A 25,926-nucleotide genomic window follows, 5' to 3' on the forward strand; every position below is an offset into this window, starting at 1 on the left:
TCACAGTTGCCATTGTAGAGCAGTTCAGAGATCCATCCACTCCTGCCAAGCAAAGATGATATTGATAAAGAAGATCTGGAGTAGTAGTGGGTGTTAGGGAAGGATCTAGGGGAACAGGCTAAGATCACAAGCCACTGGGCTGTATGAAGTGCAAGCACATAGTCTGTAACATTTCCTGTTCCTGAAGATATTCCTGTCTTAGCAGACAAGCGAGACAAAGGAATTACGATTATCTCCACTTTACAGATGGAGAAATGAGTTAGTAAGAGATTAACTAGCTTGTCCAAGGTCACTCAGGGAACCTGACAGGCAGAGAACCAGGAACTAGATTTTCTGAGTTCCTAAGGAAGGATCAATCTCTAAGAAATAGTGTCCTAAGCTATGCTTCTTAATAAAAGAATCTTGTATTAAAACGTTACAAAAGTAAAAATGCAATTTCTTTACCTTTCAGTTTGATTAATGGATTCTTCACAACACAACAAAAGCAAGTTCCTTTTATAATATAGAGTATTTGAATTATTTTTTTCAGAAAGTAATGATGGGGAAAAAAACCTTTGATTAATTTCAGGTAGATTTTGTTTTCTCCTTTTTTTTTCTCATTCGGCCGATAACTTGTAGATATCAAATAGATGTATTTTAAAGTGCTAGGATTTGGCAGGATGGTGAGCCAACTACCAAGAGACCACCCTTTATAGATAATGTAATAGTAGAACAAATTGAGTTTCCAGACCTTAATCCTCTAAGAAAAGCTGAAACCAGAGGGGAAAACTTCCACAGTGTTACTCAGTTGGTTCACCCTATTTGATTGCCGGTCAGTACATGAACCCTATTTTAGAAGTGATGTGATTTCTATCTAAAATAAGCTGTTTACAATGTTCTATGGGTTATTACTGTTTGAATGCTAGTTTCTAAAGTTCTTGAAAGAAGTCTACATTAAAGCAACATTCAGAAGATTACAGGATTGTTTTGTATTCTCTCTGAAATGGAATGTGATTTCATCTGCATCAGGCTGATTTATATGGAGTAATTTTGTCGTTTTCCTTTTGAGCATTTTATGAACTCCCAGAGAGATTATTGACCCCGCTTAAAAAGTTTGTGATGAGAAGATATACCAAGAGTAGTCCTATTGTTAGTTATAATGACCATAATGGACATAAATTTAGCTGCTCTTTTTAGGAGATGAAATATTTTCTTTACTCTTTTATAGGCACAAGTTAGGCTGAAAAGCAAAGACATGGGGAGAGGGTCATGATTTTCTGTGAGTTCCCTTCCAGTGTAATATGTCAGCGTACAACAGCTGTAGAAAACAGGATCGCAAACAACCAGGGTTACTCAGTGAAGAACAACCACTAAGGAATAGTCTGAGGGTTAATATTTTATTTATTATGTTGGAAATTTTTGTACTCACTTGTTAAAAACATGGGCAAAATTACTTTCCTTATAATGTGGAGTGCCTTCAGGACCACACCTTCATTGTCCACAAGATATGAGCATGTGGTTAAAGTGAAACATAATTTCAGCCCAACAGCAGATTTTCTTAGGCACTTGGGCTTGCCCTGTGGGATACAGAATGGTGCAGAAGTACTGATGTGGGTGCAGAAGTTTGTCTTCCTTAACACTACACCCAGGATAATGAGAATGAAAAGCAGGGAGAAGGGGTCTACCGTGTTAGCACAATCAATGTTTTTGTGTGGCTTGGGCAAGCGTTTCTGCATTGCTGCTCTTTGTAGTTTGCTCTCATTATAAGACGTCTACATATATGCTCAGGAACTGATCATAGATTCCTGAAGCGAAGAGCTACAAGGTCCTGAATATGTCAGTCTGCTTTAGATGCAGAGGTAATCACACTGTCATTTAATTTAATGATCATTTGACTTAAACATGCCATTTGGGAGCTAGGCTATATAGTCCTATATAGTTATGGATCAGAGGTAGGCCCTTAATGCAGGTACTTGCCTCTCTCTGCTCAAATCTAAATCACTAAGTAACACATAGACAGACCAGGTCAGGCAGCAGGACTTGATGTGCAGTGTGACCAAAACCTGGAAAAACCGCAAAACTCCGTTTGAAATGGGTCCTGCTACAAGGCACGTCCCTTCAGTATGCGCCATCCAACTGAGCCACTTAAATGTATGCTCAGTTGCCTCCATGGTCACGGGGAAAAGAGAGCTCAGAAAAGGACCTTGTCTTGTAAGCTCTGAACTACCCCTAGAGCATCTGTTTCCCTTTACCAACTACAGAGACAATGAGGGGCAACTGGCTTTGTAACTTTAGTGTCTGAAAGTAGGTGTTGGGGGCATTTCTCAGACAGAAAGAAAAGTGTGACTGCATTGTGGGCTAACTGTATTCCCACACAGGCCATTTTTGTAGCTTTGTGACAGAATATGGGCTTGAGAGGAGCATTATCACAAGTTTTTTTCCTCCTGTACTAATGTAAGGTATATCAGAATAGTTGTGACACTATTTTGTAAAACTGAAAAGAACACTAGTCAAAAAGACTTCATGTTTCTAAGATCATCACATATAGATTAAAGGCTCATCTCTTATGCAATGACTTATGTATGCCTATCATCTCTTCTCCTAGATCTTCTGCACAGCAGGACTGGTGTATGGGCTTCATGAGATGCAGAAAGATGACAGAAATACATAAGTGTTTTGATTTACCTATAGTCTTCTCTCTTCTATTCCTAATCTAGGATTTAGTGTGTTTATGATGTGTTGTATGTCGTGTGTCTGATTTTAAATAATTATTTCGATAGTGATTCTTGTGGTTCCACTTTTTTGTGTTCCAGCACTCTTGTGTTGATATGTTAGAATTAGTTATTTCTTTTTATTAGCTCAGTAGTGCTTTGCTTCTGTAAATACAGTTCAAGACCTGTAATTTTCTTCATCCTTGGTGAGATTAATCTCTATATACTTTATTTTTTTTTTTAACTTGTGTTCTGCTTGGGTAATGGGAACATTCAGAAATGTATATATGGCATATTTCTTGTTTTTTTCTTTGATATAGCATGTCACCTATATTCGATGGTAGCCTATATTAGGTTATTTGTTTGTTAAAGTCTATGGAGCAATCCTGCATTTTGTGTATTTTCTCTTGCACATTTCTTGCACACTAACACACATACACACACAGTCAGCGTCATGGACTTCCAGGGCTCATTCCTAAGGGCAAACAATTCAACTGTGATTGCTTTTTTGCTTCTTTCTTATATTGTTTTTTTTGCTCAGTTTTCCTTTTATGCCCGTTGTCTTTTGTACTTTGCCTTCAATGACATTTTTGATCCAGATTTGGCAAATATGTTCCATGTACAGCATTGCTGTGGAATTCCTTTCTTTTTATTGCTGCACATTTGTTCTGTAATACTGTAATTTGAGTATTTGACCATCTATTTTTACTTTTAAGTTTCTGGATTTATAGTGTTAGACCTTGACTCTCATCTTATTTAAGCAAAGAGCAGGCCTCCAGCTGTACTAGGTTTTTCCAAACTTTTAACACTTTTGGATGTAAAGGGTCAAGAATAATTTGATAATACTTATTTTCCCCACTGCCTTTATTACTACGTATCCAATCCAGGACATTTATAAAGAATAGCTAGTAAGCACTAGGCATAAATCTCAGCTATGTGAGAAGGATCTTGAGATGCCCTTACAACATCATCTGTTGAGTTCCCCTGAGTAAAGTACCACCATCACTTTCCATTCTGGCTAAGTAATGTATTTTGAAGATTCAAAGGCAGCCTGTACTCAGACTGTTCCATGGGATATCATGCAGTAGCATATATTCTCTGTTGATCCTCCAACTTCTTTCTCCAAGAAAAGCAGAGGTAGTGGCAAGGAAGCAAAAGTAGATCTTGGATAGTAAGAATACCCCAAAGCAGAAGTAGGATGGCTAACATTTGAGAAAATGTCTGCCCATCAGTCACACATACCAAAAAAAAAAACCCACAAACCCAATTACAGCCATCCTTCCTGTGACAGGAACCATCCCCAAGACACTGCTGGTGACATAGGGAGCTGGCTGCCAACCATTTCCCATCAGTGACAGATGAGAGGCAGCACAAGAGCTCCCTGCTACTGCCCACCATGTCATCAACCCTTCTTTTCCACAACAGTCACTTGTGTGACTGAGCAGATGAGGCCTTGCATCCATCACTACTCATCTGTGCCCACCAGCCTGGAGGCCAGTTAGTCCCAATCATAAACAAGGGGCCTGTAGTACTTTTGTACTACTCTTGTAGGTTAACATGGAATTTTTCCCCCTGATTTTTTTATATTTAACATCTATATGATGAGGGTCATCTTGTGAGTCATCTTTTCTGCATAGTAAGATAGAGTGATAGGTAAGCATTATGTGAGTTACTGTAATTCATGTTAAAATAGGACTTGATAAAAACGAGGTATCGTATGTGACATTTACTACAAGAGTGTGAATAAACAGCAAGCCTGAAGGAATGGCAGGATGCACTGGGGATTTCCCCACCACTACAGTGGCAAGTTGAGTAGTTTATTTATCTTACGAAAAGTCCAGAGCATTAATGGTAAAATTAATGTCTTCTAAAGAATATATATGTTGTCAGATTGCAACTTCAGAGAGAAGACAAGGCTTTCATTTATGCAGGGTGTTCTGGTATCGTAAGCCAACAAAGCTGAACCAGTTAATTTATAAACAGCAGTAGATCCAGACATAGGTACTGTGCTCTCCTGGATTCCTTATGTAAAGTCAGCCTTCACTCTGAAATAGCCACTTGTAGTTATTTTTACCATTTATGTGCTTCTTAGTTAAAGACCTATATTTTGTGGGCAGCTTTGCTAGCCACTTAGTTGTTCATTCATTTCTGTACCTCAGAAGAATGTTTTGGCCTCCATTAATATTACTTGTATATATATTATGATAGTGGTTTAAGTGTCCAGCTTATATAATTACTAAATAAATACCTAAATCAGTAGGTACTGTGCAGCAAACAGGAAGAAATACTCTACATGTAGACTTACCCCGAAATAAGAAAATTGGTTTTAATTTGTATTTTGCCTTACTTTGGTGCATGTGTGTATGTAATCCAGTCCTAATGGACTTTCAGGTATATTGTCTAAAGAGAAAACAAGCAAACAAACAAGATGAAAGAAAGGGAGTTCTATTATTCTCATTTTTCAGACAGGAAATTAAAGAAATGAAAGTATATGGAAGAATTGGACCCCTAGTGAGATTTCTAGATCTCTACCCAGGGACCCTAATCACAAGACTTCCTTCCTCCTCAAACATAATTATTATTATTTCCATCGTATATACTTTGGAAAGTTTTTCATGTTTCCACATGAAATACTAATTTTCTAACCCTGAACTTTCCTTTTAAGCAAAATCAATGAAAAGCTATTGTTGCTTTTACAGATGCCAGGGAGAATTATTACCATCATAGGCAACAATAAAAAAAGATATTTTCACCCTTGGTAGATTGGATTACTGAGAAATAACCTTATAATTACTGTATAAAACACCCTGTTTTAACACTGTTTTTAATATCCATAAAGTTTCTGATTTATTTTTCACAAGCCAGCACCAATATGCTAAATTCTGCCTTGCTCTAAGCTGACGCAGTTATGCTGACCTCCCTGGGGCTCCACCTATTGCATTGGTGGCTGCTAAGAGGCATGCTATTTTTAGGTGGTTTATCTGATTTCACTGACATTGATTTAAATAAGCAGCATAATTTTCTTGAAATCAAAGGAAATATTTTGGAATTCTAACAGTATGTTGGGAAAATCTGTGTTAAATTAGGTCTTTGTCAGGCCAGTGGGGAGAAGCAGCCTTCTGATATCCCCTAGCATGGGATTCACCACTGGAAATGTCAGGGAACCCTTGAGTTACAGTGAACTTGCCAAATGGACCCTGGTCTCTTGCTCCTTGCAGATCTTGGCTCAAATGCCTTAGCAACCTGCAGTGTTCAGCCAGCTCATGTTCTTCAAGAGCGAGAAAGGAGATTCACCTCAGCACACTCACAGTGCTCTCTTGCAGCTACAACCAAAAACCTGGCTCCTGGACCCATGCAAAACTAACAACTTCTGGTCTAGTTTACTCTGTTGATCTTGTTTGCTTCTTCTAGCTGGCTGATGTTCACCAGGTCTTCTGAAAATCAGAGTCCTTGTCTGTCTCTTTGAGGTGAAACTAGGAGGATTGTTACCTGCCTGCTGATTGCTGTTGTTGAAATAGGAAACAACCGAATGCGGAGTGACTGCACCCTGCTTTTGTGTTCAGTTAATACATACTTAAAACTAGGCCATCCCTTTTCTGATCGTCTGCTTTCTTCTGGTGTGGTAAGAAACCATGCAAGTGCCCTCTGTGAAATTTCTCTTTTCAAAGGGATACATTCAGGTTTAAGTTTGGAAAGCAACAGCACATACCTCATATTTTATAGGAAGTATTTGTTTTATTGCATGTGCAAGTCATATGAATGTGCCAGGTGTAGTGAGAGAGTCTTGCCTAAAATTGCACTCAGGCTGAATTCAACACTGTTTCTACCTTGTTGGAGGTGCCTTAGAACAGCAGCATTATCTGACTGGGTTGCCTGCAAAAACATTTTGACCTTTGGCTTACCCCATTTACTGACAGAATTACCAGTGGCAGCGACCAGTCCTGGTGGCTGCAAAGAGGTCTGCAGACTGCACCCTTTCCAAAGGTGTATATTGGCAAATAGTTAGGAACATATATATGTTCCTCCCACCACAAAGTGGGTGAGATTGGGAAAAGGTATATAAGAATTATTTCTTTGGAAAGAAGTATTTCAACTCAATTTATAAAACACCCATCTGTGAGAGTGATCCATTTTACATTTCCTTTCAAGAAATCATTTCAGTCTGAACTAAATGTTTCATGTGACCTAAAATTTATGTCTTTTCCATTTTTTGTCACTCCAGATCTGCCCGAAGTGTGTTTCGTTATTTTGGGGGGGGATTTTTTTTGAGGCGGTGAGTAGGGTGTTTCAAGGGAATTTTTCAGTCTGCAAACAGAAAAATCCATTAGTTTCACAGCTGTAGGTGTAAATGTTTTGACCTCTGACTTCAATGGATAGCTTCTCCAGTTTACAGTGGCATAACTGAAAATAAAATCAGGCTTTAGGTGAGAATATTTGATTATAACAAAATGTCAGTGTAATTAGATAATTCTGCTATTTCAAATGAGAGCATTATTCCCCCCTTATTGCAGATTTGAAGCCTGTAAGAAATTGAAGGGGCTGATTCTGACAGTAGTTACTTCCTTTTAATGGATTGCAGTTCTGCTGACCTCATTAAAATTACACCAGATTTATGTCCTGGTGGAGAGAAATCAGAATCAGACCAAGAACTTGCAACTTACGTTATTTTTAGCACAAAAAAAATTCCTTGTTTTGTAAAGCACAAGAATTGCTACAGGGCCCATAAATATTTTGTGGATCTGGTCAACAGATGAAAGTAGAAAATACTTAGAACATGAAGAAATTCATCTGTCTTTCTATTGACAGTGCCTTATGGAAGAACAAGAGTCTAGGTACAATAAGGCAGTAATGAATTTAATGAAAAAGCTACAGACATTCAGGTTGTAAGCTGAGCTGCCGCTGAAAAAGATAGTACATATTTTTGCTGATATAGCAAAATTCCTTGGCTGAATGTCTATGAGTAGATTTCCATTGATAATAAATATGGAGGAAATTATTTATTGTAAATGATAATTAGACTTTCTCCAGGCTATGCATTCAGCCAGGAGGAGATACTGGATAATAACACAGGCATTATTTCTCACATTCTGCCTCAACACAAAAAAAGAGGATGATAGGCACTAAACCTTGCCATGACTTTGTTTAAAATACAGTAATATCAGCATAGGGATAAATTAATATTTCCATGTTATTTTATGTAATGATATGTATAACGTGGAGTATAAGTCAGGCCCATATTTTTCTGTGAAGCAGAAAAATCACAGTCACAAGAGCACACTGACACAAACTCTTGAGTTTACCCAGGACTGCATTAGGACTGGCATGCAGGCTAACTTTAAGCAGTCTTTGCAGGATCTCAGCCTCAGATTTCAACCAATTTGGAATTGATCCTTGCAGCAAAAAAAAATTCTTCAGTTTATACTTGCAGTCATCACTCACATTCAGCTAACAGCAGTTCTTCTGTTACCTCAAGCAATATGGAGCTATGCTTTTGTTATAAGAGGATCTCAGTTTCATATACCCTCTTGCCATCAATTTATAGTGCCTAGCACAGTGGCAATTGCAAACACCTCAGAAACAATACATTCCTAGCCTATATGTTTTTAATTATATTTCCGAGTTTCATTTGCTGTTGGCAACTTGACGTTATTTTGATTTTCCTGAGGTGAAAAATATGAGTTTCAAATACAGCTTTGAAATTGATTAGGAATTAATATGGCAGCATTACAGACATAGTAGATTTACTGCTGCTTTTGCAGCTCTGGGTGAACTCTTATATGGAAAACCTATTGTGACCAGATCCAGGGTGACTTGAGCAAAGTGGCTGAGACTGGAACTAAGAGATCAGAGAAATAGAATCAATAGCTAAAAGCAGCAGGAGGGTCTGTCAGGGAAAAAAAATTGATACCCACCCCTAAAAAAAACCCTGGGGAACAGTCACAGGAAAGGTGGGATATGGGTGGATTATGAAAAAAAAAAACAAAACAAACCAACCAAACAAAATGTATATATATGGAGATATATATGAAATACATAAATAAAGCTCTCAAGGCAATCGGTAAATTTAAAATGACTGGTAAGTGTTCTGTACACCTCTCAGAAGAACACGAACAAAATTAAACCTGGAATCACTAAGCTGATGCTGAGCACAAAACAGCTCCACACAGCATGTGTAAGGGGGCTCTGGCAGTGCTGCTTCTGGGGAAGGACTTGCAGCTCATTTTGGGAGCAGGTTTCTTGCTGACACCAAATGAGGTGGAAGTGCCTGGATGGGGAGAGGGTTCTCTGCAGAAATACTTTGTATGTGGCTGCATTACGCTGTTAACCCTTCTGCCTTTCCTGTTCTGTTGGAGCTGCATTGAGTGCACAATTTTTGGCATGTTAAATACACAATTGTTAACAGTTTATATGTAGCTTTACGTACTGAGCAGAACATCTGGTGAAAAAAAGAATAGTGTGTGTATGTGCGTATGAACAGTGGCTTTGAAATGCTGTGTCAGTCAGCTAGTGGGTTCTTATATATTTACAGTCAGATTAAACCTTCCAAAGGTGAATGTGGCAGGAGGTTGCTACCATCCGAGATGTAATATGCTCACACAGTGATGGTGCAAGGAGGGGGAGTTAGGGCTCATAAGTCTTCATTGCTCTATGTTTAGAAAAGGAGTAGCAGCAAGAACCTCCCCATTGACACACAGACAGCAAACAGTTGAACAAAGTCACGTTCCCAGACCATCACCAGGCACTCAGAACTGTACTAACATAGTAGAATAGTGCCCCAAGGAAAATGCAAACAGTGTCCTGCTTAGGGATCCCCAGCATCCTTTTTTTTCATGCCCTCTCCCGTCACACAGGCTTTCACTCAGGTTTCTTGTTTTAGTGGCTATCACTCACCCCTTATATTTTATTTTTTTTTTTTTTTTCTGACCTCAAGGTTTTCGAACTAAATGCTTCCTTGAACTTTGTTCATATTTCTCAAATCTCACTTTGTATTCTGAGATTTTAGCGAAACTGTAATGTCTAGTTAAAAATCAGTGTCTCCACCGATTTAATATCTCATATTCTCCATGAAACCTAGAAAATAGAGAACTTCTCAAACACATGGCATCAATTATGGTGTTTATATAATTTTGACTTTTGGGTGAACTGATGTAACCACAGAGGATTAAATTCTTCCAGCTTTCTAGATACCTGGATTCGGAACCAGATTTGGGGTTTGGACCGGCCTCTGTCTTTGCAGGAATCTTTTCACTGCAGTCAGGAGTCACCTGTGTCATTCTTCAACTTTGAATCAGATCAGTGCATCTAGTAAGGTCAGGTTTGGTGATGAAAGTAGTGAAAAATATTCTGCATAGTTCCAGTTTTAGATCTGATCTTGTTCACATTCAAGTCAATGAGACTTCAATGAAAGAGCTTACATGGAAGCAGACCTGTTTGGTGAAATTATTACATTACAAAGGTTATAAACAGAAGTACCCAGATGTATTTCTATCTTCAAAAATTATGAACTTTGCTGAACAGGTGTCTTAGAATTTTTAAAGAAGCCTTATTTTTGTTCTCAGTAAGCGATGTATCCGTAAGTATTAAGTAGGATTTATTCTTCAAAGAGCAAAAGAGAAGGTCTGTACCTAAAAGTCTGATTTTTAATATGAATATTTGAATAAACAGTTCCAGGCATGTATACTAATATTGCATGTTGTACTGTAAAACAAGACAGTTTCAGAAATATTCTCTCAAATACTCAACATAAATTGTCATATTATCATTGTGTGACCTCACATTACATTTTTAACATTTATATATGCAAATAGTCATATTTACATGAGCGTGTGCCATTCACACATTCGAATTAAAGGCAAATATATGTTTTAGATTAAAGAGATTAATTTGGTATGTCTCATGGTTGACACACTTTCTACAGAGACTAGATCACTGAGACCCAAGTGCTGGGCTCTTATCCAAGAAGACAGATGGCAATTTCCTTTTGATAAGAGTTCATTTTTTTAGCAGCAAGGGAGCCCTGAAGTAACCATTTTTCTTGTGGGGAAAGCATCTTTCAGAAGCCAGATAAATCATTCTAAAATAGACAAACACAGGAACCAAGGAACTGATCAACCTGAAATGAGCTGAGTTGCAGCCCCTTTCAGCAAGTTCAGGAGATCCTCTTTGCTTTCATTCTTGGCACACATGGGAACTACTTCAGAAAATTAAAGAATTCAGATAATTTCTTCAGTACTTTTTCCTCTCTTATGGGTGCCAATACAATTTATGATTAGTAGCAATGTAAAATTTCATCAGATGAAGTAGTTGGTTTACAATGCGTTTACATCATCCATCAACTAAACAGCTGTAGGTATTTTAAAGACTGCATAAACATAAAGGTAACTAACCAGACTAAACCAAGATAGCTCTGTTTAATTAAAATTTGGAACAGTGTGTGCCAGCTTGTATGGATGTGAAACACTTCATACTTGTAAGTTATAAATGCGGACAGCTGGGAACCCACAGGACTAGAGTCTGTGGGTAGTCTGTAAGTACTGACCTGCTGCCAAAGGAGTCAGCCAGCTATTCTTTGTAGTTTTTTATATTTAAATACATTTGCTCTTCCCTTTGGTAAACATATAAAACCCAGCCTCAGACATGTTGACGCCTTCTGTTTAGTTTATTTGGTAGGATTAGACCCAAACAGGATCCCTTCCCTTTAGTTTCCTTTCCTCTCTTTTCTATCTATCTATCATTAGCAGAGCAGAAATGAAAATGGCTAGGGTGGTTTCCACTCACTCCTTGCCTGTGCCCTACTGTGTTCTTCATTACTCATGTCTCCAGTAGTTTTGTCCTAGAGACATGGGAACAATGCCTGCTCTTTATTTGCTTTGCCATGGCTCTATTAAAAATACGCCCTTTTTATTTTGTAAATTGTCATTGTAGTTTTTTAGACTGGTTCCAATTTGACCAGCAGCACCTTGTTTACGAAGACATTGTGAGAAATTTTGTGCATCCTCCTCGTTCCATGTCATATCAAGGCGCACATGAGCACTGCGTGCTTCCCATCACCTCAGGTCGCGTCGCTTTGCATTGAATCAAGTCATGTCACATCAGTGATACCACTATCAGTACTTATTCTTGATAGAAAATTCAGCATAGATTTAGACAGCAAATAGCTCAACCACAACAAATGTATATAATGAGCAGATTAAGTATCTGTGAGAACCAGATATTTTAAGTGTCTCTGGCAAGTCAGTGCTTTCAGATATTCTAGTATTCTTGTCTCTACACTGTATTCTGCACATAAATATGTGATATATGTGCATATACTGAAATGTCTGTCTAAGCAGCCTATTTGGAACTCTTACCATCTACAGCTATTTGCAAATGTAGACCTGTGCAGTTTTGAAATCTCCAGGCATCATGATTGGATGGGTCTGGATATTGTAACGACATTGTATAGTTTGTAGGTTGATCATATCCTAGCAATGTAAAAATAACAAATGTTGACAGGTTTGGTTCTTTTTTTCATAATTTGGGATTTGCTTCAAACATTTGCCTGCTGGGGTGTGTTTTCAAAGAGTTATGCATGATTAGTCTCTGTGACAGCCATTTTATTAGACATTTTACCGTGTTGTTCATTTATAAAAGTTAAACGTTGTAATTATCCTATTACATAAACTAAAAAGAAGGCAGGGGAGGGTCAAAATCAATATATAAATAAAGTCTTTAACTGATAGCTAAAACATACAGGGATCCAAAAATATTTTATGAAAGTATCTCTTTGGATATAATTAACTTCTTTTGCTTTGTGTTACCTTTGTGTTACCTCTGTTGGCTTTCTTGGTATCTGCATGTTCACAGGTTTCTTGAAAATTTGACTTATTTTTGCTTAAGACCCCAAAACTAAAATAAACCAACAGAGCTCAGGCACCCATAATTGAAAAATTTGGCTGGAAAAGTCTACATAAATGCTAAATGGTTTTCATATTGTTGCCAGAAGAGCTACGAGGGGCTTCCAGAGAAACTGTACTTCTGCATCAGTCTGTTCGTGTTTATAAACCAGGCATATGGGTTTCTAGGTTGGAATATTCTGCTTCTCTGTCATCAAGTTATTGAAGATACTTGCATATTGCTGTTTGTTTTATATAATCTACAGTTACTGGAATGGGATGGTGTGGTGGGTTCGCTTTGGCCAACCGCTGAACACCCACCCATCCACTCGTTCATTGCCTCAGTGGCATGGGGAAGAAAATAGGGTGACAAAGCTCATGGGTCAAGATAGAGAGACTGCTTACCCATCACTTTCGCAGGCAAGACAGACTCAGCTTGGGGATAATTAATTTATTGCCAATTAAAATAGTGAGAAACAAAAAGAGAAACATTGAAATAACTTTCCTCCCCCCTCCCTCAGACTTAACTTCACTCTTTCACTTCTAACTCCTCTACTCACCCCTAATGGTGCAGGGGGCAATGGCGGGTTCTGCTGCTCCTTCCTCTTCACGCTTTTCCCCTGCTGTTGCACGTACTCTCCACAGATCACGGTTCTCATCAGGAAATATCCATCTGCCCCAGTGTGGCACCCTCCAAGGGCTACCGTGGTGATACCTGCTCTTCTGTGAGGCACCTGCTCCTACTCCTCCTTTCTCTGCCCTTGGTGTTCCCTCTGTGTGTTCACTCTTTTTTTCGCCCCCCTCTTTCTCTGCAGCTCCCCTGCTACCAAAACCTTGCCATCTACACCTGGTACAGATTATAATGCTGGTCACAGTAATAAAGAAGGTACCAGAATATCCTCAGAAGCCTGTGCTCAGTTTGAAACAGTCTTTTTTTCCCTTAAGACCAAGTGACCACTACCCAGAATCTGTCTCACGAGCCATTGTGAAAAAAACTGGAATAAAGCCCACTAGATTTTAACATGCAGTTCTCTCATAATCTAAACACACATAAAATTCACATAGATTCTCAGTTAAAAGTTCCTATAAAAGCAAATGCCTTGCTAATGAAATATTTCACTTCTGTGATCATTTTCACATAGTCTGGACAGAAAATAAAAATGTCATATGTTTCTGATTGAAATCCATTGCTAGATTCTTCTCAACATTTAGATTTATTTAAATCCAAGGATTTCTCCGTTTTCCGTTGAAATGCACCCATTTAGGCAAATGCTCTCAGTAGCTGATCGGTAGCTGATCTAGTAGTGTGATGCTCCCTACAGAAAGGATTTTCGGAGTACATAAGAGACTGAAGATATGTCAGTCCCTAATCAAATATACTGGTTTTCTACACTGATTTAATCTCTAGGAGATATCCAGAAATGTGTTGTATTATTTTGTTTTGTTTTAACAGTCTTCCTGAAAAACACCGCTACTGTTTTGTAAAATGAAGTTATGCCAGCTTTTACTCCACAATACATCCTTCCATTCTCTGTTTATGCATTCAGATAGCTTGTGTTCACTCGTAGCCTCTCCCAAAAGTCCCTTAGAAAACACACAAGATCTAACTTTATTCTTATACTGGCACTAAATAAATTGACCTTACCTTTCATGTTATAGGCCCAGTTTTTCATATGATCCTCTGGCATCCCAAAGTGTCTTGGCTTTTCATTAGTCAAATCATTTAGTTTTTTCTTTTTGTTTGTTGAATGGGTGATATTGTAATGAGTAAAACTGGTTCTTTGATTTCCAGACCAGGGGGATGAAAGTTCAGCAGGATATGCATTTTACAGAGAAAAGTAAAATTAGTGTATAGGCCATCAAATCTAATCTTGTATTCAGCAAGAAGTGAATGCTTAATCAGTTAGTGAGCTTTGGGGGGGAAAAAAACAAACCAACCCAACCAACCAACCAACCAACCAAACCAAATCAGACAAAACCAAACAAAACCACAAAACCAAACCAAACCAACAAACAAACAAACAAAAAAGAGGATATTCTTCCAGAAGAAAACAGTATTTGTGACTCTCAAGCTGCCTGCAGTATTGACTCTACCACACTTTTCTTGAAATTGTTCTTTTTGAAGTCTATTTCTCAACCCTAGAAACTCTCACTTCACATGTCACAGTTTTAGGATCTTGTAAGCAGCGCATCTTTCATCCCCCATCATTTTACATGTTAGTTTCATTTGTGTGAGTTCTAGTCGTTGCAGTGGAATGGGTCCTACTTTGCACTGAGTTAGAGCAGAACAACCTTCATATGCTTTTCCCTTGAAAGTTCAGCTTTGGGAAGTCAGAAAAATGTAGTGAAGCTACTCAGTTATTACAAGATTCTTCCTCATAAAGTTTGCTTCCCCATATAATCATACCATTAGCGGAGTTATCCTTGAGAGGGCTGACCTGTCACTTTAAACTAAGATCGCTATTACCTGCTGTTGCAACTGCTGGTTTGTGTGGGAGCAGAAATTTGGGTACTGGAATTGACAGCTCCAAATGTCTCAGCCTTCCAAATTGAAGCATTATTTAAATACAGAAACAAAATTGGAAGAGGCGTTTGTGGAATCTTTAATAATATATTTCTAATATTTCCAATAAGTGTTCTCAGGGATACAAACCTGTACTGAGAAATGGCGTAAACCTCTCAAATGAGAGATTTTATTTTTAAAATAAAAACAAGATATAATGTGTTAGAAGTTACCTTGGTGTCCAGACGTAATGAAATGAGGTGTATTTCTCCATCCCCAGTTCGCACACAATATAAAAGGGGTCAATTTAACGGAGTGTAACTTGTAGTCAACAGTTTCCCAAAGAGCTCAAAGAAAAATGCATCTTCTCATTTTCAATCCGCCTTATGAATAGATGGGGATGTTTTTATATGCAATTGGAAGTCTCTTACCCTGCAAGTTGGCCCATTCACTGTGATTTTTCCTGGAACATGGTACTACCCAGGGTACCTATGCATATCAGAGCCTCTGCTATCATTTTTAATAAGTAGCTTATCTCTGTGATGCAACTAAAAGCAATCCTGAGTGTCTCCAGGGTTTGTTGTAATTAAATTTTATTGTTGTATTTGAAAATGTACAGTTTTTCAAAACTGGAGCAAGAAAAATGGAAAGGAGATTCTAGGAGGTGATAGTCTGATTTTTAAACAGTTTTAACCCTTTGTAGTTTCTAGATTCGTGAGTTTACTTATGCTCTTCAAGTAACTGTTCCTATACACAACTAAAGTCATAAACTACAGCAGCTGGTGTGGTATATCAGCTGATGTCAGGTAACTGTGCAAAGATTATCTGTTATGACTGCAGTCAGATGCTGTATAATCACAGGTGCAGTAATTTGTAGGTTCCTAATAAGATTGTAGGCCTTCTCTGAAAGTCTTACACTTCTGCTGTTGCCCCTTTCATCTCCAAGTGTTTACAGCTACAAGGGAATTACTCCAAGTCCCAGCAATACCCATGAAGTGCTGCAGAGGAAGGAAGGGTTTACCATCTTCTGATCTGGACAATAAAGAAATGTCACTGTTTTGAGCAGAAAACTGACAATTTTCTTTATACTTCTATCTGGCATTATACTGCCATGCTCAGACACCACCACCAATGTGCTGAGGAGCATATGCAACTACATTTGGGCTCGCACCTTGGGCCGTCGGTGGAATTGCTTGCACTCTGCATGCAGGGACCAAGCTTTGCCTTGGTCATTGTGCCTGTCTCTACTCTCTTCAGAGCTCGTCAGGACTGGTTATCAAGCAGTCATTTCAGTTTCCCCCTTGATGTTTTATTCCTGCTTGATTTTCTTGCCATGGAATACCATGGACTGGTTTTGGAGATTCATATAGCAATTTTTTCCAAATCAAAATATTTCCTCCAACGATGTCATATTTTCTGTCCAGCATTGCTACTAATCTTTATTTACTTATTTACTTCACAATTTCTAGAGGGATTGGATGTGCCCAAGGCACCCCTTTAGGCAACATTTTATATCAAGGTTCCATTTATAAATACTTCATGAAGGGCTAATGAATGATTAATAGATGTTTTAATGTATGACCAATCAATTGTTGTAGATTTCGCAATGTCCAACAGACAAGTAGGTTTCTTATAAGCATAGATTATAACCATATCTGACATCTTCTACTGATGGGCTTCTAAACATCTATAACATACACACTACTCATATCTGTAACATGCTTAAAACATCTACTAATCACTGATTAATTTTTTATAACTTATTTTGAAGCAGAGCCTGTCTGTGGCTTACATCCTTTACTGGTGTCTGTGACTTCCCATTTCTACAGGATTGATAATTTACTCATCATGTAAGGGCTTTGAACTCCCACTAATTTCAGCTCAAACATAAAGCTTTTCTGAGATAGCTTCAGCATTTTCATCTCAGCCTAAGAAAAAATGTCTTTGCTGTCCCAAGACTTTTTTCTCCCTCAAACTTCTGGTTCCTTTACCCTGCTAATATGCATTTTGCGAGCTCTGCTACAGTGTAGTGATTCTTAGGGGGCAAACCCACTCTAAAATATATTTTCTTCCTGTTGAACTCAGTTTGTCTGATTGTTCTCAGGACAGATGTCCCAGTAATGATGGTTCTCAGAAGGTTTTTTATATATATGTATGTATACATATAAATATATATATTTTTATATATATATATTTTTACTGTCATCCCTGCGTGCTTGGTTCAAAGTTTGTCCATTCTCAGAAAAGGGTGACAAAATATAAAATTCAGATTAATCCAGTGAACAAGCCAGCTCCCAAAGGACATTTGATTCTGACAAAGGAACACACATTTTGTATGTTTGAGAAACCCAGGTATTGGTGGGAACGTTCCTCTGTGGGATTCCTGTAGTCTCCTAAGGTGAAAGCCAGGACTGTGCTTTATGTGGAGCAGCCAGATAGGACTGACTGAAGTGGGCAGTGCAACTCCCTTCCAGAAAATGTATGAGTCCTGCAATTAATCATTCACAGTTGAGAAGCAGTAAGTTGCTTAGGTTCATATCTCGCAAATGAATTTTGAATTTTTAGTCAATTTCTACTGAACTTAATCACAGGGTTGAGTCCTCTGCGGTGATTTATCTAGATGTTAAGACCAATTCTTTAATTATATAAATTCAAACGATCTGCAGGTTTTTCTCATTTCTGGTGTCATGGGTAAAATGATCTCTGTTCTGAGTATCCCCTAGTAAATATTCTGTTAAAATCAAATGCAGATCTTTCAGTGGTGGCTGTTTACAGCAGGATTAGGTTGCTATAACTGCAGCATTAGCACATTGAACATAAAGAAACATATCAAGCATAACTATGAAAAAAAATAATAAAGGGTAAAAAGAGAGTTTTATTCTTCAGTGTTAACATGGAATTTCCTCTAGCTTTTTAAAAACCATTCATTGTCAAAGTGACACCAAAGCCTCAGAAATAAGAACCTCTCAAAACTACTCAAGCTCTCAGAGTAGTTTTTTCCCCACGTTAGTACAATCACTTTCATGTTACCCAGTTAGCACTCCATGTTTCTGTGTTTATTGGGGGTTTTACAGTGATATTTTCTTTCTTTTTTTGTTTTTTTTTTCAGCTGGTGAACAATCCGCTAGCAAGTCAAGCAGCAGCGGCTGCCGCCGCAGCAGCCATGGGCTCGATAGCAAGCTCCCAGGCCTTTGGCAATGCCCTCTCCAGTCTTCAGGGGGTCACAGGTCAACTCGTCACTAATGCACAAGGACAGGTGAGTGGAAGATGGAACAAACAGTGAATTCTGATGGCAGGCTGATCTCGGGACAAAAATGAGTTCCGCTTGTATGACAGCAATTTAAAAGTGCACATATTGAAGATAAATAAATATTGATTTGCCAGACAAGGTAAGAAATGGAAAGTCTGAGAACTGGGAGGAAGTTAGGAGCTATTGGAAAGTGTTTTCAAGCCAGAAAAGGCTTAGGGTTTGTTTTATTTTAATTCAGTCTCTTGAAAAGATCACAATAGCGCAATAATATGGTATTTTAAAAGTCCAGCAAACTTGTGATTCTTAACAAACATACCAGATGTCTTCATCCGCTTAAATATGCCTAATAACAGATACCTACATTAAAGTGCTATGGTTCTAACAAAACCACGCTTCTTCTTTCAAATTGTAGCATTTCTGTATTACTTCATTTTAAAAAGGTATTACATGTTGTAAATGTTTTAAGTAAAGGAACACAACGGAAATTGTAATGGTGTATCTGGAATGGATTTAACTGGGTGACTTATTCATTCACTGATTAACTAAGTTAAACAATTTGCAATGAATCTGCCAGTGTGTAATGCAAATTTGGGAGAAAATTTTGCTTTACAGAAATTTTCCAAACAAAAACTTGAACAATATTTATTGTGTGTCTGAGAGAGAGATTGTGCGTTATCTGCACTTGGGAGCTGCTTATTTGTTGCAAATTATTTCAGTTTCAGTCTTAATATGATGCAGAAAGATATGAATCCATGTATATATAAAAATAATTCCATTGATGCAAGGTACTTAAGTAGCTTTCAGATTGTGGCCACTGTCATTCTTTATTGCACTTACTAGGACTAAAATTAACACAGCTACTTGTTTCATATAAAGTCACTTCCACAAATCTGTTCATATAAGTTATGACTGGATCTAGTAACAGAGTAATTTGAATGTCATTATTCTACATGGTAGAAATTGGGCACACAGTGATATCCACAGTCCTTATGTGGATTTTGGGCTCTGGTAAACATTTATTGAAATTATGCAGCTTAGATGATATGTGAATCTAAAGTTTAGTGTCAACTATTAGTGTTTCTAATGGGAAAAAAAAAATGAAGAGCAGGTTTTTCCTAGTAATTTTCTTTCGCCATGTTATTTACTTGGAACGGTGGTGACTTTTTTTTTTGGCCCATTAAAAAATAAAAGGCAACACTTTATAGGAGCACTTTTTTTTTTTTTTTTGTTTAACATAACACATCAACAAAGATGCATCCTGAGCTTCACTATCACCATACAAGTCCCAGGAAAAAAATGCTGACCTTGTTATATTTACTGGGTGGGTGCAGAATTGTTCCATCACTACCCCGAGGGTTGAACGATGGAGCTTGTCAAAGTGAGGCCTTATCTAATGAATCATCTTATCGCAGGTGCACACCACACATATTAAAGGAGGATTGTATGAACAATGTGCCCTCTACAATAACCTTTCAATGTCTACTTTAACCCTTGTTTCAATCCCTTTTCATCAAAGGATCATTTTATGCAGCCAGCTTTAAATGGAGGCTCTCAAAAGCCTATTAAGATTTCTGGAGGGATGGGGTATTGGTTTGGAAGAAAAGTTGGTTATAATACCTATAACTCATAGTCAGATCAGCTCCAACCTAGAAGCCTGCTTGTTTCTATCTGTGCTCCAGAAATGGTTCACAATCGCCACTCGCGTGAGGCACTTGGCATCAAAGATGTTCATTGTAGGAGCTGAAGATATAAACCCAGACTGGTTTTTCAATAGTTTTCCCTTTACATGTTCTCCACAGAAAATGTAAGTGAAGAGTAGCCATTCATTGTAAGTTTAAAAAAAAAAAAAAAACTACTGTGAAGATATCACTGAAGTAAACTATAGATTCCCTCAGGCTGAGTCTTGTTTATTCCTCACATGATGTAAAGTCCAATAGTTCCACAGGTTGCAGAGAAAGAGAAGAGAAAGGAAGAATCTTCCCTATTGTTGGATAAAATTACAAAATCTATCTGTTTGCCTAGCTCTTTTGAATAAGGGCTGTCTTTTTATTACTTGTTTTTACAAATATTCCTTGGTTTATAATCAGTATCGCAGACCTTGCCACAATATAGATAAATATTGATAAGAAGTGTGTAATATAACAACCATTTTTATAGCATTCAGCATAAACCCTAATGCTTAGAGCACACTTCTGAAGCTATCTGTCTACAAAACTGGACTATTCGGTGTAATTAAACTACAGTCCAGAAATTAAATTACATTCCCTGCAAATAGTAAAATTATAGCAACTGAACAAGAACTGAAAGGTGTGTTTCTTCAAAATTGGGAGCATAAGTGGATAGTAATTTGGGATACTCCATTTCTGAATCATCTTCTTGGACTTCTTAAGGAGCCAGATTTCCATCACATGTTAAGAATCTGCCCTTTGAAAATTGCCCCTTTCCAAAGAATCACAAATGTGATACCCAAAATTCACTCCTGTAAATATAAGGCTGGATGACTTACCAGACTGTTTGTACATGCAATCTTTGTAATTATACGCTGCTTCTGTTATAGAAATTCAGGGCTTGTAAATGTCCATCTGTCTAGCTAAATATATGGTGATCAGTAAAATCCCTAGAGATGTTAAGCTATAGGTCAAATCCAAGATCCTATGGCAAATTTAGGGAAATGATCTTTTAAGTGACATATGGCATGACCTTAATTCCCAATGGTCTAGGAATTCTTACAATCACAGTGACAAAATTATATATATTAACAATCATTTATATAGCATATTTGTTATTCATTTAATTACTAAATTCACCATGGTATTATTATTTTTAATTTTTTTTTTTTGCTTTAGATACAAGAGCTCCCCAAGACCACTGTAGCCAAGGGATCTTATCCATTGGAATAATATGATTAGATCACCTGAATTATTTGATACAGTACAGGTAGAGAACTCTAAATCAAATTTTTGTTTTCAGAGGCGTACTATGAAGAGCTGTTGGCCCATGTAACACTGCTTACATTCTGTTTGCCCTCAGCACTTTTCAGGAAGCGTTTGCAGGAGTAGTCTTTCATATGTTAAATTTGAAGGCCAGGGAAGCAGAATTGCTAGATTCCACACTGTCAGTAGATTAACTGATTTCAAAGAGAAGCTGTTTACCCACCTGGTTTCAACCTGCCCTTATAGTAGGATCCTAGTGCCATTGCTGCACCTGGACTCTTCTGAGATGTAACAACCAGTCATCTCTGGTTTTCGCTCTGTTATTGGAAAAGAAAGAAAATACCAGGAGTTTTGAGTGGGTTTTACCATGTCTATTAAATACAGAAAATGTGTATTTTGCCTGTTTTTTTTTTTGTAAGGAGGTAAACCACGGAAACAGGGAAGCAAGGCTGATGCTTCTTGTTTCCATAGGTGCTACCTACAAGCTAGCTTCCTGCTTGGCTAAAACATAGTGGTTAATTGTCATCTGTTGCATTTGTGTAAGTCCATTGACTTCAACATCATCAAATGCATTTTAACTATGGCTGCTGAGTAAGTTTCGTTTCTTTTTTGGAAAGATGGGAGCTGCCTAATAGGAGAAAAATACATCCTAATTCAGCAATTGCAAAATAAGATTTTACCGTAAAGAGTAAAAAAGTAGCGTGATGAGAGCTGGCATTATGAACCGTCTTGTGGTTAAAGAGGGCAAGGCATTCTATTTCCTGGTAGGTTAACAGGAAAACCTAAGTAAATGTGGTATAATTGTATGGTACGTACTTTAATTGGACAGTGGATTTAATTGGGATGGCATCAGTATAATCTAAGAATGTCCTTGGAGGAACTTGGGCTTCATTGTGCCCATGCCTTGCTCTTTACATGTGAAAACCTTCTGTGTACAAAAAACCTTGAGCACAGCTCCACCCTGGCAATTAACAAAAAAATAACTTATTTTTGAGAGTTATAGTCCACAAGTAGCTCAGGAAACTAAACAGAGAGAAGGGCATTGTTGATTCAATTAGATAATAGGAGTACTTTGGTTCTCATTATTCTGATGAGAGGGTACACGTTTGCTCTTTGAGCTTCTTGATGGTAAATGGTGCTAATGAGGCCTGATGGATTCCCTGCTCCTAACAAGCCTCTCAGCAGCGCGAGTGATTACAATGGAGATAGATTTGATGGGATGCGCTCCCTTTTGTAGTGTCTCAGCTGCTGACACTCTGCGACATAATCAGGTCACAGAGCCGGTCACAGCCATCAGCAAAAGCCATAGCGCTATCCCTCATTATTAAAGTGCATTATTCAGTTCCAGGCCTTCACAATACTGCCAAAGGCCTTTTTTTCCGTCTTCTTTTTTGTTAAGCCTCAGTTCTCAAATACAAGGGTTAATAAAATCATCAGCTAAAGAACTAGTAAATTAAAGAAATGGAAATAAAGCACTCCCTTTCAAATCCGTTGAAGGATCACAATTAAATAAGCAGGGAATTTCTCATCACCACACACTGTACAGTACAATGTAATATGTCATGTGCAATAAAAAAAGGGAGTAGGATTTTTAAAAAATAGCATTGTCCTCATTGTGGACTGGCTTGGAAAGTGCTGAAGTCTCTTTCATTCAGAAGGGAATTTCTGTCCTCCCAACTATTACATATGTACATGCAGTACTATTATTTTCACCACTTTCTGTAACTACTTTTCTGGCATGGTGAGCATTACTTGCAAACCGAGTTGATAATTTTAAGCGTAGCAGCTATCTTGTCTTAGTTAAAGTGGCTGAGGCCACAATCTGGAAAAGACCTGACAGGCCACTGTGCTGGGACTGCTCCATTCCCATAGACAAAGCCGTTACCGTCTTTTGGAGGGTAAGCTAATTACAAAATGGCAGGGAAAAGATGATTGTAGGATTTCCTTTCTCTTCAAATAGTATTCAGTTGGGGCTATCTCTCCTCCAAGAGCAAATATACTTTTAAAGTCTAAGGTAGGCTTTAATGCAATTTTGTTAAACAAGTGATAAAAAATGAGTGTGGAGTCCAATTTTATTATGTGGTGTGGTTTTTTTTTTTTTTTTTGGTGTTTGTTTTTTGTTTGTTTGTTTGTTTGTTTTGTTAATTCTTTGTTTCAATTTCATTTCAGCTGATTATGAACAATTTTCAGCTAAATAGAAATAAGATATTAGAATATTGAAGAGTTTTACAGGGATTTACACTGTTTCTGTTAAATCACTGAAGTACATATTCAGTGACAGTAGTGTAATTTTTTGTACAGATACTAAAGGGACTAATATATTGCACTTTTAACCATATTGTTCAGCTCTACAATTGTTCCTCCTTTTTCTTGCTGGTAGAGTATGCTGTGATGTGCAAATCAACATGTATATGCAAAGTTGCTTGTAAAACTTTCAGTTCTCTTGAACCACAGATGCAAGAATTGCTTGACAGCTACAGGTCAAAGTTCATATTGTCAAATTAGTAGTCATCTCCAAGAAGAAACATAGAGAGTGGCATGTAACCTCGTTATTTTTTACACTAGCCAATAGAATAGGCAGCTGTCAATGGGAATGCATGGTGGGCTTCCTCATGGGACTTAAAAACAGCATGTTGGTCATTTGTTGGTTTTGTTTTAGTTTGTTTTCTTCTGTGGTTTTTTTTTTTGGTGTGTGGTTTTTGGTTTTGTTTTTTAACTCTCCCATAAGATCTGGAAGGCCCAAAGCCATGTAATGTGAAACACTTTTCAAAGTCCTTCTGAATATGTGCAATTCATACTGTTCTTCAGGTGTGTGGTGTCCATTAGCGTTTTCTCTTAACAGTTGTGGTCATTGTTACATCTGTTTCAGCTCTGCATCTCTAATACATACTAACCACTAATATTTTAGCCCTCACAATGTCTAACAGTGTTCAAAATAATCTAAACAATAATTGTTTAAGTAATGACTACTAATAATGTCTTTCCAGGGCTAAGATTGACAGAGATCTGAGTTGGTGGTATCAGAATGATGTACATTATGGAAATGTCGTTACAAGCCTGAGATAATAAAAGAGGCACATTTTGAGGAAGAGGCTAGAGGGAGGGATTGTAGCAATCAAATAATATTAGCATTTAAGAACATTCCTTGGAAAACCCTTTTGCCAGACATTCATATTAGTATATTGAATTTCTGCTGGGTGGAGTCTGAGTCTCTGTTCCCCTTCTCAAAGTTTTATTGGGCTGAATACATTATTTCTACTGTTTTCAAGAAGAGAAGGACACATATTATGAGAAAGGTCAGTTGTAAGGGAAGAAATTTTTTTTGCATTGGTTTCTTCTCCCCACAGCCGAGCATCGAGGAGGCTATTTGTTTAATTACCTCCCATGTGAATTTCAATCAAAAGACAAATAATTCTTTTAACATAGTTTTGCTGACTATGTCTCTACTGTACTATTCACCTAACCTCAATTTTAGCCACAGTGGCATAAATGTGAAAATGTATGGACCAAACTCTCAGGTCATGCAAATTGGTAATTTCATTGAAATGGACAGGAGCAGAGAGTGAGGTTAATTATACCAAAACAAGACCTGGCTAGTCTGTTCTGTCTGTTTTAGGCAGTGATCACTCATGAGTTTTGGATACGCACAATAGTGAGCATCTGTGAAATTCATATCCATATTTTTTAAAACAGTGCTGAAATTTAAAACACTTACCATCTGCAACATGGAAAAGTGATACTCCGCTAACCCCTCATAACAACAAGGAGTTCATAACTACCCTGGTGCCACCATATCTAACGGAGGGGATCTTTCTCACAGGATTAAAAAAAAAAAAAAGGGAAGGGTAAAAAAGGTTCAGAAATTAATTATCCAAAGAACCAACAATTGCAAAAATATGGCAAAAACGCAGTATGACCAACTCACAACCTGCTTTTACAAAGAGGCTGGCTTCAAACCAGAAGCACCACCACTTTCCTCTAAAGCTCAAGGAAAATGAGTAGGAAGGAGTAGCGGAGACTCTAATATTCCAAAAAACTACCAGGACAAGAGAAGATATGTTAAATAGTACTTATTGCAAATAGGAACTGCAAGGGTAACATTGTTGTTTGAGAAAAGTGAGGAACTTTTCCTTACTGCAAAACTCATACTGGAGCCATACTGGATCACAACCGGAGTCCCCAATCAGACACCAAGGAAAGGACAATTGTGTATTAAAGTCTCTTTCAGCTTGAAAATGATCAGCTGCTATCCAGAAAGGCCTCCAAAATTTATTTCGTCTAGCTTACAACAAATCTTACTTTGAGCTTCACACTCCAGGCTCTTGCCTGGATCTCTGCCAACGTTCTGTATCTTTGACCTAGATTTTTTTTCAGAAGTGCCTAACTCTTACTTTCAAAATCAACTTACATACCTGTAAAAGCCTGAGTTTCCTTCAGTCAGTGTTACGAATCTTAGTGCTTGAAGGCACGTCTGTGCACTGTAATGGAGCATTGCAAGCAAACTCTAAGAGACAGAACATTTATATGTCTCAGACAGTGACAGACTAGCACAGATCCCAGAAGCCAAAAACCTTAGTAGTATGGTGTTATGGCAATACTAATTAATTCTGCTTCTCAACAAGGTGACATAGGATCTAGCTCATTAGTTACTAGCTCTGGGGTCTTGGCAACATGC

The 25,926-nt window shown here is 37.8% G+C and overlaps 1 protein-coding gene across 5 annotated transcripts in view; it reads left to right on the forward strand.

Annotated features, from left to right (window-relative positions):
* The window catches only part of POU6F2 (POU class 6 homeobox 2), a 308,579-nt gene that overhangs the window by 228,273 nt on the left and 54,380 nt on the right, over nucleotides 1–25,926 (forward strand). For all 5 annotated transcript variants that reach the window (XM_071804758.1, XM_065832112.2, XM_071804755.1 and 2 more), the window contains exon 6: nucleotides 18,178–18,324. In XM_071804758.1, coding sequence (XP_071660859.1) covers nucleotides 18,178–18,324 — 147 coding nt within the window. The remainder of the gene's footprint in view (nucleotides 1–18,177; nucleotides 18,325–25,926) is intronic.

The sequence above is a fragment of the Patagioenas fasciata genome, chromosome 2 (assembly GCF_037038585.1).
Source record: "Patagioenas fasciata isolate bPatFas1 chromosome 2, bPatFas1.hap1, whole genome shotgun sequence".
NCBI lineage: Eukaryota > Metazoa > Chordata > Aves > Columbiformes > Columbidae > Patagioenas > Patagioenas fasciata.